We start from the raw sequence: 18,358 nt of genomic DNA on the forward strand, positions 1-18,358 counted from the left end.
CGATTCCTCCTGGGATCCTAATTTTCATTATTTCCATTCGTTGAGTCAACGCTGCCGATGTTGGTTTTCCTTAGCGTTTTAGCATTTAAGTAACCAATGTCTGTTCTCGCCGTTCCTGGGTAGATATAAACTGTCAATCACCTGTGGCACATACCCGTACACCGCGGGCCATGGTAAACGGGTATGTGCCACACGTGTCTAGTGGAAAGTGTTGGACGACGTACGCGACAGGATTTTAACGTTATTCATGTCATGACCCTGCAATCATATTCGTCAAATCCTCTTACCCTCCCATGCAAAATTTGGTCTACACCAAGTTAAGGAGGCGCTCATGAGAGCACCCGGACGTAGGCGGCTAGATAGATAGATAGATAGATAGATACGTAGATAGAAACGCTCAAAGTGCCAGAGGTTCGCTAAGAAATGCTTCGCATTTAAAAATTGCAGTGGCTTAGCTCGGCTATGCCAGGATATACGTAGCGTTAGCAAAAGTTCATATGATTAATGTTAGCTTTCCAGATTGTCTAGGATTATTAGCCTTCTTCTGTTCATTCTTCGTACGCTGAACCGCTAATTGCCAGGCAACTACTTCGGGATCCGATGAGATAAGCTTCTCGGCTCTTCTGCACCGTTGAGAAGCATTTGCACTCTCCTTCTCCATGGCGTTACCCACCTGCAAACGCCAGTCAGAGGCGGTATCAAGCGGCTCCAGCGCAGTGTCAGACGGCCACTGCACAGGGAAGGCGAATAGCTGCGCGCGCGCCGGCGCCAGTGTCTCTGCCATCGCTACGACGTCACTCCTCTCGAATGCACAGACCAGCAGCGGTGAGTCGCGCGCGGCAGTGGCGGAGTCTGCACGCGCGCCGGCGCCAGCGTGTCTGCCGCGGCTACGACGCCACTCCTCCCGAACGCGCAGACCAGCAGCGGCGAGCCGCGCGCGGCGGAGAGCACGTGAGATGCCGGCTCCGGTGAGCCAGCTGTGTGTCATCACTGATCCTCGAGCATGCGCAGCACGGCTCATGAGGATCCACGCGAAATCGGCTCCGGCTAGGCAAGTGTAGCTAACGCTACAAAACCTACTGCTCGCGCTGCACAACCGTTCTGACCGTTCACCGGCCACAGCGTATACTATGTAGGCACTGGATCTTGACCTGCAATGTAGTGCCGGTGGCAGATTTCTCTTGTGCGTAGTTGAACAATAAAGAATCGCGGCCTGCATGTTAACTAAAAGCGGACTGTGGGTCTCTATGTCTAATCTTTCTTCTGTCGCTCATTGCCCATTGGCAGTGATTTTGCTGTGGGAAACACCGGCGCACACTGCATGCTTCGCCCCTCGACAGGTTTCACGTTAGTGGAGCTGAAACACCCTTGCCTACATGCTTCGCCCCTCCCCAAATTTTTGTTTCCTCATATTTAACTGTAGAATTATAATATTTAGACTTCTTCAACGCGTTATGACTTCTTCAACCTCGTAATGGCTGGCACTGTAACGTGGTTAATATTATGCAAAGCTCGTTCTATGTAGTTTAACTACACTTACCTAACCGCTCATACGATGAAGGTAACTGGCCTGTTTGTCTGGATAACCTCTCACATCTTAGACTGCAGGGTGTTAAGCTGAACATGGTACATTTGAACTTTTGGACGAATTGCGTGTGGACGGGACAAGGAATATAACACACATGAGCGCACTGCGTGTTACCTTTCTTGTCCCACGCTCGTGCAGTTACCTAAGATTCCTCTAGACTCCTCCATCCGGGTACTGTCTCTCAATATGTCTGCAGCAATTTATATCCCGTGAAGCTAAAGAAATAGTATTGATAAGTTTGATGAAATAAAAAAGTAATCTAGCGGAGAACTGTCCTGCGGCTGCTAAATGTAACGCAAGCGTCTTTTGTACAATGTGCATTCGGCTAATCATATTATCAACGTTTTGCTTCCTCGCATTCACCTGGCAGACGAACGATTCCTACACATTTTCAATACATACTTCTCGTGAGGGTACGGTAAATTTATTTGGCTATTCTATAGCAATGCTCGTGAATAGTGCCCAATCTAACTTTTTTCGTTTGGCGTAACGTAGCTTCCCATTCCTTGATTATTGCACAGCATGGCAGATGTAAGTCTATCTGTCCTCAGATGACGGCTTTTTCGCATAACGTCAATGTTACATGCATTCAACTGTAACATGCATGCTACAGTTCCATATCGCTCATCCTAAAAATTATAGTACCTCGAAAGTATCCTTGAAATTAAGTACCGACGTCATATTCAAGCTGTACTGATGCCGATATTGCATATAACCCTGTGTGTCTTCGTGTGTCATCATTTTAGTATTTCGTCAAGATATAGCAGAGCGTTCAGCTGTTAAATCGACATTAGCCCTTTCTTATTACCCTTGTGCTTTTTCCTAGCAGATAATTCTCGATGCCACGCATCATCTACAAAATAAAAAAAAAACACGGCAAGTATTTAATTTCTTACATCGCTTTCCTCGCGGAAAATTGGAGGTAGGTCCACCCGATGCAAATGCAAATCAGCATGGTCGGCACGTTGTAGAGCATCCACGTTGCAAAGGTCAAGTCAGAACACTCTGGGAACAGGCTGGGAATAAACAAGAGCAAATGTTACGCTTTACTAAAAGTTATTTCTATCAGTCCATGTTGGGCCTTCCAGTGTTTATTGGCCGATTCAGCTAGTTGCTCCGCTAATTTCGAGCAACCGCTTCCACGAAAGTTCGCCTACGTATACATTTTCTGAATAGTATTGGCTTACGTAGGCTTAAGCCTTCACTTCCATATTGTGGGTTGGATATATTGACTTAGATGATATCATTGTAAATGACTTTAAAAATTTTGGCTTGAGGTCACCATCATAAATATTTGTGAAATGGCAAACGAGTTTCTTGTTATAGCCGAAAAATATCGCTAAGAAAAAGAAAACAGGGGAAGTGCTTAGATCACGAATTGTAGTTTAATCAATATGAACTAATCAACCCAGCTAATATTGTTCAATGCAATGCGTTGGCGGGCCAGTTGGTGTGAATACATGGTGCTTACCTAGCGCAAAAAACCACACCACGTGACAGAAGACAGGACGGAGAGCTTTGTCCTATCTTCTGATTTTTAGTGTCGTTTTCTTGCGCTAAATAACCACTATCCAGCTAATATCTTCACAGAAAGATAGTGTCCACGTTCAATTTCATTCACACCAGGGACGATTTTAAATCCACAGTCTCTGCCACGCTTCACTTACTCATCCATGAGGCCCTTGAGTACGAGATTGGACCCTGTGCCAATGAGAGATCCAGTTCCTCCGATGTTAGCAGAATATGCCACGGAGAGCAGCATGGTCGTACGCAATAACTTCTGCCTAGAGTTCTCTCTGGAAAGGGAAGTGGTTACAACTTGCGTGAGTGCGAATTCTGGGAACGTTCGTATAAACAGCAAGAGAAAATGGAACTAGGCATTAAAGCACTGCTAAATGTTACACTCAAGGTCCATCAATGCTATTAGTCAGTCTTTTTTTTTTAAGGCTGATCTGCATTTATACTTGAGCATTATATCTTGACCCATGCACGATTTTACAATTACTGGAAACTTGCCTGCATCTCTGGAAGAGCCACATTTGTGTATGTGAATTGAACTGCGGGGCAAAACCATGATGATTATGAGGCACAACGTAATGAGGGGCTGCAGAATAATTTTGACCAATCGAGAATTTTCAACTTGCACCTAAATGTATTTGCGTAAGTTTCTGTATTTTAGGAGCATCTTTGTCGCAATAATAATTTGTGTGGTTTTAAATGCTGGTACCACGATATGATATGAGGCAGCCATAGTGGAGAGCTCCTGGTGTTCTTTAACGTGCAATGACATCGCACATCGCACAGTAAGTACAATGGCCTCTAGTATTATGACCTCCATAAATGTGACCGCCGCTGCCGAGATCTAACCCGCGACCTTTGGGTCTGCAGCCGAGCACCGTAACCCCTATACATATCCTCCAAAGAAGGCTGGTCCGCCAACCGAAACTAATATGAGAAATTAAGCATTTGTTCTGTATCCTATTGTTGCAGCGCTTCTTAAGTTTTCAGCAAGTTTCATTACGCTAGCCATACACACACACGCACGCGCACACACACACACACACACACACACACACGCACACACACACACATATGTGTATATATATATATATATATATATATATATATATATATATATATATATATATATATATATATATATATACATATATATATATATATATATATATATATATATATATTTATGTATATATTTATTTATTTATTTATTTCATATTTTCGCCAGTATACACATAGTGCCGACATCCTGCATGTTGTGAAACTCTCACGAGCGACTCTCGTAATACAAATATGACATAGACAGAATTGTAGTATAGAAGCACGTATGCGTATAGCAGACACCTACACCACGGTCGACTCGTAGCATGCAAAAAAATTTTTGTACTGCCTTCCCTTTCCAGATGCATCAAATATTACTACAATGACTGTATAACTGTCTGTCACCACAGCCAAACACACCAGATAGACATACTTGCATACGAGGCAAGTAAGCTGCAATAACAATATATTTCGGTCAAGGCTTACTCAGAATCAGCAGCATTAGACGAATCCCTCCTTCTCGATTTATCGTTATGTTTGTAAATTCGCTCGTGTTGTCTGGTTATAGGCTCGAGGTCCGGACCTGCAACACGCAAATGACACATTATTTCCAACCTTATTCCCAGAAACAAAACAATGTTGTTTAATAATTTCAGTGGTAGAGGAGCAGGAGGAATTCGGCACTATGCTTTCTTTTTCTAATAGCCACTACCACATGCGGTAGCTTGCATCCAAATAAGAGGCTTATTCTGCATAAACGAAACTGAAAAATTCGAGTGCTCCAATCTAGCATAATGATGATGCAAACGCTTGATGCAGAAACTGGAATGTTCTGCGGGAAAGTTTGTTTCAAATGCTCAATAGACTTTTAATGTACCTGCTTAATAGACGGTGCTTTTGCTTACTACGTCTATGTAATCTAAGAACACTTGCGTGAAGTAGAACTAGGCATTCACGGTTACGTTGCAGTTTTCGTCAAGCTCTACGAAGAGGTGCCGTTTGTAATATGCTACGCCATGAACTCAAAATTGTTGGCTTATAGTTACAGCTTCAGTGTTGGCAACCTGGAAAAAAAGACAGCGTACTTTTTGGAAGCCCCTACAAATTAAAACACTAGCTACTACCATTATAATAAATTCGTTGGACACTGATTGATAGGCTGAACACCTCCTATATTGGATGCGTCGCGTTTAACGTTTTCTTGGCCATCGGGACATAAATGTCCCAGCTGCAAACACAAGCGAAAACTTCCTCACGTTCCGAGAGAAAAAGACGTCGGCCCGCAGGAACAAGTAGCGCCATCACGTAGAAGATAGAGCAACTATAATTTGTAGTATTTATTTCAAATGTGGCATGACGCGAGTGGATCGAGTTCTTTTCCTTGCCGCCCTGTTCTTTCACCGTTGCGGCCTTTCATAATATAATAATTATAATTGTGGTTTTAGGCTCAAAAACTCGACATGAGGGACGCCGCTGGGGAGCGCTCTGGAAATTTTCAACATCTGGTGTTCTTCAATGTGCACCTAAATTTAAGTGCACAGGCCTCTAGCATTTCGCCTCCATCGAAATGCGGCTGCCGTGGCCGGGATATTGGGGACATTGCCACACGCGCTCCTTTGATTCTGTTCTACGCTACCGCCCCCTTACATGTGTTACTACTGCCTTGCGCAAGCCGCGCCAGAATGTCTGGGGATGGTCCAGATTGCAGTAGATCATTTTTCTTAAGATTGCGCACATGACGCGGATAGCCAAGATTATTACAGAGCTTGCGCGACCACCAGCGATAAGGCTAGAATGTTCGATGCCGCATGTATAAACGCTGACGCGTATTGCCGCGGTTCAGTTTATCGACGGCCGACGCTCTGTTCGCCGCTATCAGTGTACTGTGTGTATTGCTGTAGTTTGATTTCTGTTTCCCTGCCGCAAGTTAGTCCATATAAAGAGTTTCATTTTGGACATGCCGACTGCTGCCTTCGTCGAGGTAACGACCCTGTGACAATATGATTCCATGGCCTACTGGTCAGCAGTCGAGCACTGTCGTCACTTTTCCCCTGCGCGTATTTCGTTGCTCGTTCGCAACGAATGAGATGTCCAGCAAACGTAGAAGTTACCTCTTGCACGCCTGTAATGCGTTCGTACCAATTACCGACAGGCTTCACTGAGATGGAGCGATTGTTTTCAGCTACGTACAAATATTTTGAACGTTGTTCACGCCTAACAAGCCCCTTTCACTTATGTTTTTTACGTGCAGACGTTTTAATATTCGTTTCACTTGACTTTTGCTATTCTGCTTCCTAGTTTGTGCTTCTATTGATAACTAAAAGAGCGAAACGATGTGACAGAGCGCGATCCATGAGTAACATTACGCGGGCGTGTTGTACGTTGCAAGACACTACCCGTGCGCCAGCCCTAATAGCAAAACATGCTGGTGGGGATCGACGACGGCGCATGAAAAACGCACAAAGCTTTTTTGTAGAGTTCGGGAAGTGCCTCTTTGCAGAGAATGCTTTGCGCCCTTTTATAACCGGCCATGACTGGTTCAGGGACTGAAAAGGTGAAGTCCAAGGTGGGCAAACGGATAACGTGTGCCCTGCTCGTACTTCATCAAATGTTTTACAGCGAAAGCTGTTATGAGATCATTTCAACGGCCGTTTTTGGCGCCGTAGTTGTCCGCCGCCGCCGGTGTCCGTAACCGCTATCGCACGAAATAAGAAAAAAAAGGAGATAAGAAAAAATTGCTAGGATGGAACGAGGTTCGAACCTGGGCCCTCCGCGTGGGAAGCAAGTGTTCTACCTCTGAGCCATGCCGGTGCTTGAAACTGCGTTGCAAAAGGACCCTATACAGGCTTCATGTCGCGAAGGAACCACATTAACATATGTAATGTAGTGTGGTAGAAGAGTAAAATAACAACCAGGCGTCACACAAACGCGAATTCTGTAACCGGGCGTCTCACAATGCGAATTGCGCAACGAGTTGGTTGTTGAATGCTTCCAACCCATTACAAAGGCCTCTGCGATAACGCTTCATCGTCATCAGCCTCAGCGTCAACAAAGTGCACATAATGCCTTACAGGTGTTTAGCAGGTACCACGGTTCTCCGCAGAATGACGAAAAATTGCATAGTGGCTGCTTCCCTGCTTCACTAAAATTATGATGATTTATAGTGTAGAGGGTTCCTCGCAAGTGCACTTCTATTGGTTGCCAAGGAAGCCCATAAGGCTCCCATGATCCATTTCCTCAGGGTCTCAATAAAGTTATTTCCCTCCCTCTCTCTCTCTCGCTCTCCGTTTCTCCGGTTAACGTATGTTATAAAGCATGGTTGGACAGTTAAATAACGACCGGGCGTCACACAATATGAATTGCGTAACTAGTGCGTCGTTTAAAGCTTCCAACCCAATACAAAGGAATCAGCGATAATTCTTAATCCTCATAAACGGTCGCATCAACAAAACGCACATAATGCCTTACAGATGGTACCTCGCTTCTCCGCAGAATAACGAATAATATCGTGGTGCATGGGTGCTTCACAACTTCCCAAAAAAAATATGATTTGTGGCGTAGTGGGTACGTTGCTAATGTACTTGTATTAGTAGCCACAAGAGAGTTTATAACGGGCTCTAGAAATGCCGCTCTTCCAGCTTTCGCTGTGACTGTGCTGCGCTTTCCTCAAAGGCCTGGCGTTTTTTGGGAAAGAAGTAATGTTTCTTTTTCTTTGGCTGAGGCAGGGGCATGGCGTTTGTACATGTGACACAATAGAGCCGCTTCATAATTGTAAATCTAGCTTCCTGCGATGCGGTTAGCCCAGCTGATGACGGCTAGTCACTGCTGCAAGCCGCGTGTTCAAGCGAAGTTTGCTTGCGCTATGACGCGAAAAGTGTAGACTCTGCTCTCTCGATATAAACACCCATAACAGACAAGCCCCAGCACGTGCAACTAGGACCTTCTCTCTACATTAAGCGCAAACAGGTGCCGCCATTATTTGGGTGATTGTGCAGCGCGGGGAAGCGCACTTGCGGATCATGAAAACCAGAAACCATCGGTAGCTTTTTCTTGCGCCTGCCAAAGTGTTGAAGGAATGCATTAAAAGTTTGGTAATTAAATATGGTTCATTAATTACATAAGCTTACTTAAAATTCTCTCAGTTGCCTAAGATGACCGTAAGAAACACTAAGTCGGTTGCGTTGTCGGTACGCGCACGTGTATGTAATAAAGCATGGCCCCAAATTGCTGAAAGACAGGACACTCATCGAGCTGCTGTACTGTCTACAAAGAACGTAACGTATAGGGCCTTCACAAAGTTAACAGTGTCTAGAAGTCGGTTTGAATGATCAAAAAACAAGTCGTGCCACCAGATCTATTTACTCATGTGAGTTTCCCCAAGTTTGAGCAAATTCTCAGCGGCTTCACAATATGACAGTTTCACTTCAACTGACATAAGGAATAGCTTTGTAACACCTATACACTTGGTTTTTCGGCTGTTCCTCAGTAACCTGGCGCAATCAATCTCGTAGGATCTGCCATGAATTGGGTGGCACATTTTTTAGAGAGTATATAGCTTTAGAAAATACACATGTTCAGAAATAAATAGTTTCCTAACTAACTCGTTATTTAAAGAAGTACGAAAGCAAAAAATAATGCAACAGTGTGATAGAACAAGAAATTGAAATTATATCACCTGAAAATTATTTTTTTTCTCCCGAATTATATTACGCACGGCATGACAAGTGCTCCTGTGACTAAAACCCTATACGGTAGCACCAAAGGAAAGAACCTTCGGTAGTGACATATTCAAGCCTATGATTCCGAGGGGTTCTGGGGTTCTTCTAGTGGTCTTTCATGTGTGAACCCTCGCCACCTTAAATTGAAATTATGCGGAGATTCACTGCACTTTCAGTTCAGTAAAGGCATAAAGGTGACTGAGCAAGACCAGAGCACTGAAGGTAAGAGTTGAGTGGGAAACCTCGACATCGTAACATTGCAAATGATATTTCTTCCCTTCTACAGTGAAACACCTACACTTGTTGACTTACACAGAACCTTTATTTTTTTACTTCACTGTGATTATCGCGTGTTGCATAAAGCATGCATTATAGTTGTTCGCGGTGACCACTCACTTTCGACGTCTCTGTAATGAGGCTTAGAGGAGGCGTGCATCTGGTCTACCACGGCCATGGCGATGGGCGCCATGATGGACGTGGATGCAGTGTTGGGAATCCACATGGATAACACCGTGGTGACTAGCATAAAGCCGAGGAGAAGCCTGAAGAAAAATTAATACAAAGTAAGAAAATATGCATAAAAACGTAAGTAACCGGGCTGCTATAAAGGCCACAAAATTTCCTGACAGACAGAAATACTGGCCGCAAACGCCGTAACAAATTATTTTTGAGTTAATCACGTGGAACGTAGCTTCACAAAGAAGCATTCTATTTATCACCACCAGTCTATTAGCTGTTCTCGACACAGCCAAGACATCATCTGCAATATGGTCGTTAAAGCAAATGATACCATTTGTTGTTTTTTTTTTTGCTTTTTTATGTAACATATACCCCCGGTATGGAGTACTCAGACAAATGGATAGATAAGGAATGCTATGCGAGATTGTCTTTTACACTCTGTTGTTATGAAGTGCATGTTTTCTTGTAATAAAATAAATGTGAGTTACGACGTTCTCATATTCACTCCTTGAACCATGGGGACGTTTTACATTTGTTGTAGTTTAGTGGCATTAGAGTAACACGATGAAAAGCATTATTACAGTTAAGCAAATTACAAATAACTATAACCTCTTCGTTGAAAGTGACTCTTCAGATAGTCATATGCACTAGCAATTCTGCTTTGCCTATGGTCATATAACTGAAAACAACAACGCGACATTTTCTCTGGAGCGCTCTTACCTGAGATTGCTTGTTCCTATGGCGAGTAAAGACCTGAGGGCTATTCTCTTGTGCAAGTTGCTTGTTTCCACTGCTCCAGCCATGATTAGAGAACAAAGCAGCAAGATTCCAATATCCTGCAAGTGAAATCCAAAGAGAGGCAAGGATAGTGATGGGGCAGTGCTGAAAAATGTGCAATATTCTCATTTTGTAGGCAGCCTTCAATTCGAAGTAGTTTGTTATGTGACGGGAATGTACAATGTAAAATACAATTCATTTTAAGTTGTTTGTATTCATAACATTAAATCTTTATACTCATCACCGTTGAATGTACGGCTAGTTGGTCGTTGCATTGTGAAAAACGGTAACTTTTTTATATATGAAAAAATAAAAGACATGGGAAGGTAGGGTACACTAGAGCCGTCCATCCCATAAACATGATAGTAGTATTGAAGAAATACACAAATACAAGAGAAAGTAGCATAAACAAAACGATAAGAAAGGAGCAAAATTAAACACGGGTATACTGCCGAGGAAGATGAAGACATAAGCATTGCCATCATTGTGTAGATGCCGATATCTTAGTAATTACTGTTAAAAAGACAGGGCGCGCGAACACGGACACAGGAGAGGTGTCAAGACACCACAAACACCAGAAACGTCTTGACTCCTCTCTTGCGTCCCTGTTTATATACCCTGTCTTTTTTAACATGAATGCCTGCATGAATGTCTACCAGCTAGCTCAGCTCTGTCTTATTTTAGTAATTATATGCGCTATAACCATGTTTCATAAAGGTAGAAAATCATCCCGAATCTTATTAGAAATGTTGGCTCAATCCCACGCCTTTTTAGTGACCCCTTTTCTCGAGTTCAGCGCACAAACTCTGAATGTGACATTGTCAAATGCTGATTTACGAAGTTTCACAGAGAAATTTCAGAGCCGCAAACTTCTTGCCTTGAAATAAATGCTTTCCGAAACCCAACAATGTCTGTTTTAATCTAAGTCGGTTCGTAGTATGCGTTTTTACGAATAAAAAAGCGAGAAAGACCACAAAAGCTCTTACAGACTGTATTGAAAAGTGAGTATGAATTGGTGTAAAGAAGAAAATAAAGATAACATGAGTTATAGAATTCCCTGGGCAGAAACACTAAGCAAGTTAATCTTATCAATCACATCTCTGCTTGTGCACTTTCGGCGCTAACGAAGGGTACACAACTTCTGGTAAGTGCATTTAGGATTCCGCTAAACCTGCGTGGTGTCGGACATAGTATCAGGAATTACTACTTGTACAGTGTATTTCAGTGTAATAGAAAGCTATCTGCATTGATCCTACCTGATTACAGAGCCTTAAATATGTGGAAATCCTAGTATTGCACTAATTGCTTCTCTAATTCCTCTATTTCGCGCTTTTACCAACGGACTTTTTGAATATGCCTATGAAAATAAAGCAACAAATAAAGCAACCACTGCTTATTACGTCGAGCAGGACTTGAATTTTCATTCCAATCGAAAGCCCTCTTGTCTGCCTCGTCCATATGTCGGTCTTTATTTGCGCCAATTTCACTTTGTTTAACTGCATGATCAACTAGCCCAACAGACTGTTTTACTGAAAGCAGTGGGCGGTGAATATGATGACACACGTTCGTATCCCGTGCCTGTTAGTACTTACATTCAGGTAAAAACTAGCCACATTACTGGATGACAGGATCCCCAACAACGGGAACAAGAACACCGGCATGAGCGAAGTGGCTGCGAGCGGACAGGCCTCCACCGACCAGTAGAAAGCCATCCAAAGCAGGATGTAGGCACACCAACCGGCCTTCGAGTATAGAAGAGAGAAATGAAAGATGAGAGATTACATTATGTATTCGTGCGTATTTTCCCTAATACTATTATTTGTTGGGATTTAACGTCGCAAACCTATGATATGATTCAGCCAGCTGCCAGCTCTAGAGCAGCATAACCCCTAGACCACCGTTGCGGGTACGCGTATTTTTCTTGTGCTAGTGTGAGCACACGAGTGATGCTATTATTATCTATGGTATCTATCTGTGGTATGATAATGACTATAATATTATCCATGTACTGCCAATAAACAGATAACGACTTAACTTGAAGAAGGATACATCCCATCATAATTTCAGCATGGTCTCCGCATAAATCTTTCTACATTTAGTGAACTGACCGAATTATTCCAGGAAATATCACTAGCTGATCACACCCAAAATTAGATTGATCTCAGTTTACCTGGCCTTTTTTGAGCGTTCAGTTGGGTATGGTTCATTGGGTATGGCATCAGAAACTGAATACAAAAATTGAAGCATAGCACACAAAATATTAACGGTCCAAATGACTACATGACCCACGGTGATTTACATAAGCCATTTTCCTTTTTCTGCAAACTTTAATATTGTATACCACTACACTTTTGTCGGATTACGCGAGTGTACAGAAAATACATCGTGTGATTATTTCCCTATTATATATTTTATCTTCACTAGTGGCATGTATACCGTGCATTCTGTGTAAAATGGATGCTCACTTCATCTGCGGCCTACAAGGTTTCTTCAACTAATAATAATAATAATAATAATAATAATAATAATAATAATAATAATAATAATAATAATAATAATAATAATAATAATAATAATAATGATGATGACGATCTGATATCTGTTTCACAATAGTGCATGAAGTGCCAAGTGGTACTAAATGCAGCAAAATGAGCGTTAGTAAGACTAACGAAGATATAAAACGTAACTTTTCCTACACTTAGGTGCACCGAAGAAACCTTACTTAAAGGCACCCTGAACGAGTTTTTGAAATTTTTTCAGCGTTTAGGCCAGAGCATCGTCAAATCATGCGCCCATGAATTAAGCGACGCAACGTGCATCAGGGCAGCTACAGGCAATTATATGTATACTCTCCATCTCACAGCTGCCTTCCATCCTTAACTCGTCGAACGCTCGGCCGTCGCTGCCGACAGCAGCTCACCAGATGGGCTGCGCGGCGCTATCCGCTCCGTGGCCTCCGCAATCAAAGCCGCCAATGCTTCCGGCACGCCGTCCGGCAACAGCGAAGAAGCGCTCAGAGTGGTTTAGATCTGCTCTGCCATGTGCCGCAACACTACCAGTCGTTCTTATTTTGTAGCGTTAATGTAGCGTAAGCTACAATGGCCTAGCCGAGCCAGTTTCGCGCGCCTCCGCAAGAGCCGTGCTGCGCATGCGCGAGGATCAGATCTTCACTAACATGGTTTGTGTTTCTAAGCAGGCGTCTTCAATGAGCATTACATACGAGAAAGCTCCTGGCTAATAGCTTCCTTCTTTGAAGGGCACTTGCATACCCTGACGTCTTACGAAAGAATTTATTGCTGAACTAGGAGGGCCAAGAAAAAAGCTAGGATGCAAATACTGTCAGTCTGAGTCTCTCCCTAAAATAGCTGAAAAGTCTGGAATTTTCACCCTACGCTACCTAGCTAAACTCAGAAACCAGAAATCTTTTAAACTTTTTCATAACCACCTATATTGACAGCCCCACGTACCTATCTAAGTAAGAAGCAGGAAAAGCCGGGCCTAGCTTACACTAGTGGCGCAAGGCTAAAGACACAGCGGAGCTGATCGATTCCTAGCTGGTCTTGGCTAGAGTCACTGTATATGCTACCTTTAGGTAGCAGAGTAGCTCATAGGTCCGGCTAGCAACCACAGCTATGCGGTGAAGTCGCACTCCATTTTTGCAGGCGACATGCCTACCGCGTCGCCGATAAACATGTCTGGCGTGTCGAAGGCCGGCGATAAACATTGGCTGTCGATGACTAGTGTTAATTGAGTGAGCTGCAGCGACGGCGTCGAGAAATACAAAAATTGGCCCAAGCGTCAGCTTCTCCGCAATGCATGGTTGCTAGCGGCGTTTGGAAAGCAGATGCGCAACTCTGCTACCTAAAGGTAGCATATACAGTGACTCTAGTCTTGGCCATAGGAAGTGATGCTAAATATTGCCAAGTGATGCCAATGAAAAAATCCGTAAACAGGGGGTGGGTGCTCGAGCTGATGTTTCGACAAGTGGACTTGTCTTCTTCAAGGCTGGAAGAAGACTAGTCCACTTGTCGGAATGTCAGCTCGAGCACCCAAACCCTGTTTACGAATTTTTTCGTCGCAAGCTCTCATCTTCCCCTTCTTCACGTTTCAAGCGATGCCAAGGTATACGAAGTGATGCCAAGGGATGCGAAGTTATACGAAGTAGTGCCAAGTGATGCCAAGTTCCAGTCGAGTCCCGGACAGTCGCGTCTCGCCGTTTCGGCCGTATACGTGTGGACTACATTAAACGAGTCGAGTTCAGCAGTCTCGCGTGGCAGCGCGCCGCAATTTCAGGTAAGCGGCTTGCTATCGGCAGTGCGAACCTCCTTCGGTCTCCCTGTGTCTGCGTATGGCGCGCCGCCGCCTCGCGCCGGCTCTACACGGAATGAAGGAGCGCATGCAAAGTTGGCTGTGACGTCACGTCTGTGGCAACCGAGTGGTTGCGCGCAGTGTCCAGGCAGGCGGGCTGGTGGCGGAGCTGTGTATGGGCTAGTAAAGCAGGCGCACAGCTGTGCAACCAGTTGCTATAGGCAACGCGCGGTGACGTCATTGTGCCTGCGAAGTTCTTGTTTTCGATCAAAGAGGACGGTTTTACGGATAGCTTAAACAGGTTCGCTGTTAAAGAAATTCCCCGACGATTACGATACTGCCTAATGCGAATTATATCAGCTCAGCTTCATGTTCCGGCTAGGCCAACAGTATTTGAAGTTTTGGATTTCCGCAAGGTATCGACTACGCCATATATCATAATTTTTGTTAAATGGGACAGCACCCACTACACCATTATTCGTCTTTCTGCGGATAAGCGAGGTACCCGCTACACACCTGTGAGGTGTTATTTGCACTTTGTTGATGCACATGTGGCTGATGACGATGAACATATATGGCTGAGCACTTTGGAGTGGGTGGGAAGCATTAAACCACACACTCGTTGAGCAATTAACATTGTGTGATGACTGATTGTTATTCTAGTCTACTGCCACGCTATATTACATAGGTTAACGCGATTCTTTGCCCGACATGACGCCTGTATAGGGTCTTCTTGCAATTGGATTTGAAGCACCAGCGTGGCTCTATGGTGGAGTACTCGACTGCCGCGCAGAAGGCCCGGGTTCGAATCTCATTCCATCCTGGCTATCTTTCGCTCATTTTATTTTTTCATGTCTGCTACTTTTAAATGCGGAGCATTTCTTAGTCGCACCTGCGGCGTTGGCCGCCATCCACACGCCCACTGCGCATGCTCGGCTCGTCTCGTGCCGGCAGCAAGCCTCTCCTCTCCCTCCCTCGCATGCTCGGCTCGTCTCGTGCCGGCAGCAGGCCTCTCCTCTCCCTCCCTCCTTTCCGTCCCTCCCTCCTCTAGATCGAACGCGGGCGGTGTGTATATAAGCGGCGGAGCGCGCGTTCGGAATTCAGTCAAGGGCGTCTTTACTTGGCTTTCGCTTGACTTGACGCTTTGCTTGATTCGAGTAGATTCGATGGAAGCAACAGTACCTTCAATCAGCGTCCCACCACTCGTTGAAGGCAACGTTACCCCACCCTCACTGTCGTCGGCGTCAACAACAGCAAGCAACGCAGAAGACAAGGCTGCGAAGAGACGAGCATACGACGCTGAACGCAAGCGTTTGAAGCGAGCTGCGGACCTGGAACTTCGTGCACGAGGAGCTGCTGCGAGACGGCAACGACGGGCTGCGGATTCTTCACTCGGGGAACGAGAAGCAGCTGGGAAACGGCAACGACGGGCTGTGGATCCTGAACGTCGTGCTCGAGAAGCAGCAACCGTTCGTGAACGTCGAGCAGCGAATCCATCACTCGGGCAGCGCGACGCTTCTGCAAAACCCAATTACGCAACATTCACGCAATACCCCCACCACTCTGCGACGCATTTACTCGAGTTCTCCCGTGGGAAGATGCGGGCGACTTTTTTTTTTTTCATGCGTATCGATTACGCCACCGACAGTGAGGGCAACGGTGACGGCGACGCCGCTCAGCGCAGGAACGGACGCCCAAGAGCTGCGCTCTAAAAAACTGGACGCTCACTTAATGACTCTCACAAGCTTTCCAGGAATACTTATTCGAACCTGTTTGTTCTACATTTCAATACTTTCCACGGGCAATTAGCGAATGGAATTGTCTGCCTACATTTATCACTAGCTGTAAAAATCAGACAAATTTTTCTCGTTACATGCAAGCTTCTCATGTGTATTGCAAAAATGAACTCTACGTAAACCTTTAATCGCCTCGTTCGGCTTGTTTAAGAAGTTGGCCGAATCATGCTTGCATTAATATTAACTGGCACAATTGTTTTTGATGCGAAAGGGGTTTCGGGGCGTGAAACACTCCTACACTTCACGCCTATAGTTACACATCCACATGAGCACCGTAAATTAGGCTGGAATGTACGATGACGCCTTTATAAAAGCCGGCGTATTTCACCGAAGCTTAGATTATTGTCGATCGACCCCACGCCTTCCTCTTTCTTCGTAATGAGAACGTTTCGTATTGTTAAGCACAGATTCGCTCAGTAAAGAGGTCAATCTTTGCGAGTTTAACTGCTGCTTTCTTCACCGTGAAAACTACGTGACATACAGTGGAGGTGCTTCACTATTCATGTAGCGGATACCCCCGACAAGCCAAGAACAAAGCCCACATTTTTTAAAAATGCACCGGTGCCGACCCGGACCATTGAACTAGCCGCAGGTAACAAGGGCTGCTTATCGCAGTACTGACCCCTACCAGATAAGATGACCGAGATCACGACGCAGACAACAGCTATGATCATAGGCGTGCGCAGGTCATCAGGGGGGGCAAAGATTCATCGCAGCGCCCCCTCCCCCACCATACTTAGTCATTGTATGGGGCAGATTTTGCGCCCCTCCCCCATCTTAGGTGACTAGAAGGGTCAATGTACAGGGCAGATCTCGCCCCCCCCCTCTTAGGTGATTAGGGGGGCGGCCGCTCTCCCCTGACCCCCCCCCCCCCCCGCCTGTGCGCACGCCTATGGCTATGATGACGGCCGCAGTGTAGCCTGCGACAGTCGTGGTGCAGCAACCCAGGGAGACACTGACCTTCCGTGGAACACCCTACAAGGATCAAGAAAGCTGGCTTGAAACTTACGAGAACATTGATGCCTTCAACAAACAGGAATTCGACAATGAGCTACGGCGCGTCTATGTACTTTTGTTGGGATGACTCCGCCAGGACATGGCTGAGAATAGGGATTCCACTCTGACAACGTGGGACATCTTTCGAACCATCTTACTAGCTACCTTTATGAGCATCCTGCGCAAGCAAAGGGCCGAAGCTCTGCTTAAAATCGGCGTGCAGCACCCAAACCAAAACGTCGCAGTCTTCACGGAAGAGATGACCCTAATCTTCCGCCACGCCGGCGCTGGCATGTATCAGGACAAGAATGTTCGGTTCCTCATGTGAGCAATAAAGCAGGAGCTCATCACTGGCAGATGCGGTACCCAGAGAAGACTATCCAGGAAAATCTCTAGGACCCGACAAGCGAGATTACGCTGGAAATGCGCACCCGACAACGTAATCGCTACTCGAAGCTAGACTACGGAGAATTCAAGGGCTCTGCTTCGATAACCTGCGTGAGACCATAAAGGACGTTTTTTTAAAAGAACTGCGTCGATTGATCCCGTCGTCTCAGAATTTAGTGGCAATATATTCGCGACGAAATGTGGAAGTCACTGGGAGTGGCTGAACATTCGCCGTGTCGACCGGAAGCGATGAGTCACGCCCTTGCCGCAGTCCTTGCTCTTGTCACTTCGCGCCTGTGTGAGGGCCCAGCGCCGCCGCTACCGCCATCCCATCTGCTTGTCGGCTAGCACTACACACAGATAAAGACCGACGTGTGGCGTGCCACCTACCGCCACCCACTCTGCCACGAGTGTACAGTGCCGGCCACACCTACGACAGCTGACAGTACCGCGAGATGGCGCTGCGGGGTTTCGCCGTAAACGCGCCGTGTCTACAGCTAGATCAAACCACCTGGCGACATCGCCAACAACCTCACAAGAGCACAGTCGCAACAGCGACCACCTTCCCATTGTCCGTCGCCAGGCTGACGCATCTTAACACATCGCATGTAGTACACAGGCCCGATCCAGGTCCCTGTGAGAGCAGTCATACAAAATTGAACATGTGTGCGCGAGAAGCATAACAAAACGAAAACGGATAAGAGAACAACAAAGGTGGGTAACAGTAACTACTAACTTATTCTTCGTGGCGCACTTAATTGTTTTTTGTC

The 18,358-nt window shown here is 45.4% G+C and overlaps 2 protein-coding genes across 3 annotated transcripts in view; both read right to left on the reverse strand.

Moving 5' to 3' along the window:
* The window catches only part of LOC119390155 (solute carrier family 13 member 5-like), a 117,343-nt gene that overhangs the window by 84,019 nt on the left and 14,966 nt on the right, over window positions 1–18,358 (reverse strand). Inside the window, exons 3-4 of one of the 2 annotated variants that reach the window (XM_049414680.1) lie at window positions 11,694–11,843; window positions 10,045–10,160 (exon numbers count right to left, since the gene is read on the reverse strand). The exons of the other annotated variant lie outside the window; for it this stretch is intronic. Coding sequence (XP_049270637.1) covers window positions 10,045–10,160; window positions 11,694–11,843 — 266 coding nt within the window. The remainder of the gene's footprint in view (window positions 1–10,044; window positions 10,161–11,693; window positions 11,844–18,358) is intronic. 2 annotated transcript variants of the gene reach the window in all.
* The window catches only part of LOC119390156 (solute carrier family 13 member 5), a 124,305-nt gene that overhangs the window by 12,125 nt on the left and 93,822 nt on the right, over window positions 1–18,358 (reverse strand). The gene's annotated exons all lie outside the window — the stretch shown is intronic.

Source organism: Rhipicephalus sanguineus, chromosome 4, assembly GCF_013339695.2.
Source record: "Rhipicephalus sanguineus isolate Rsan-2018 chromosome 4, BIME_Rsan_1.4, whole genome shotgun sequence".
NCBI lineage: Eukaryota > Metazoa > Arthropoda > Arachnida > Ixodida > Ixodidae > Rhipicephalus > Rhipicephalus sanguineus.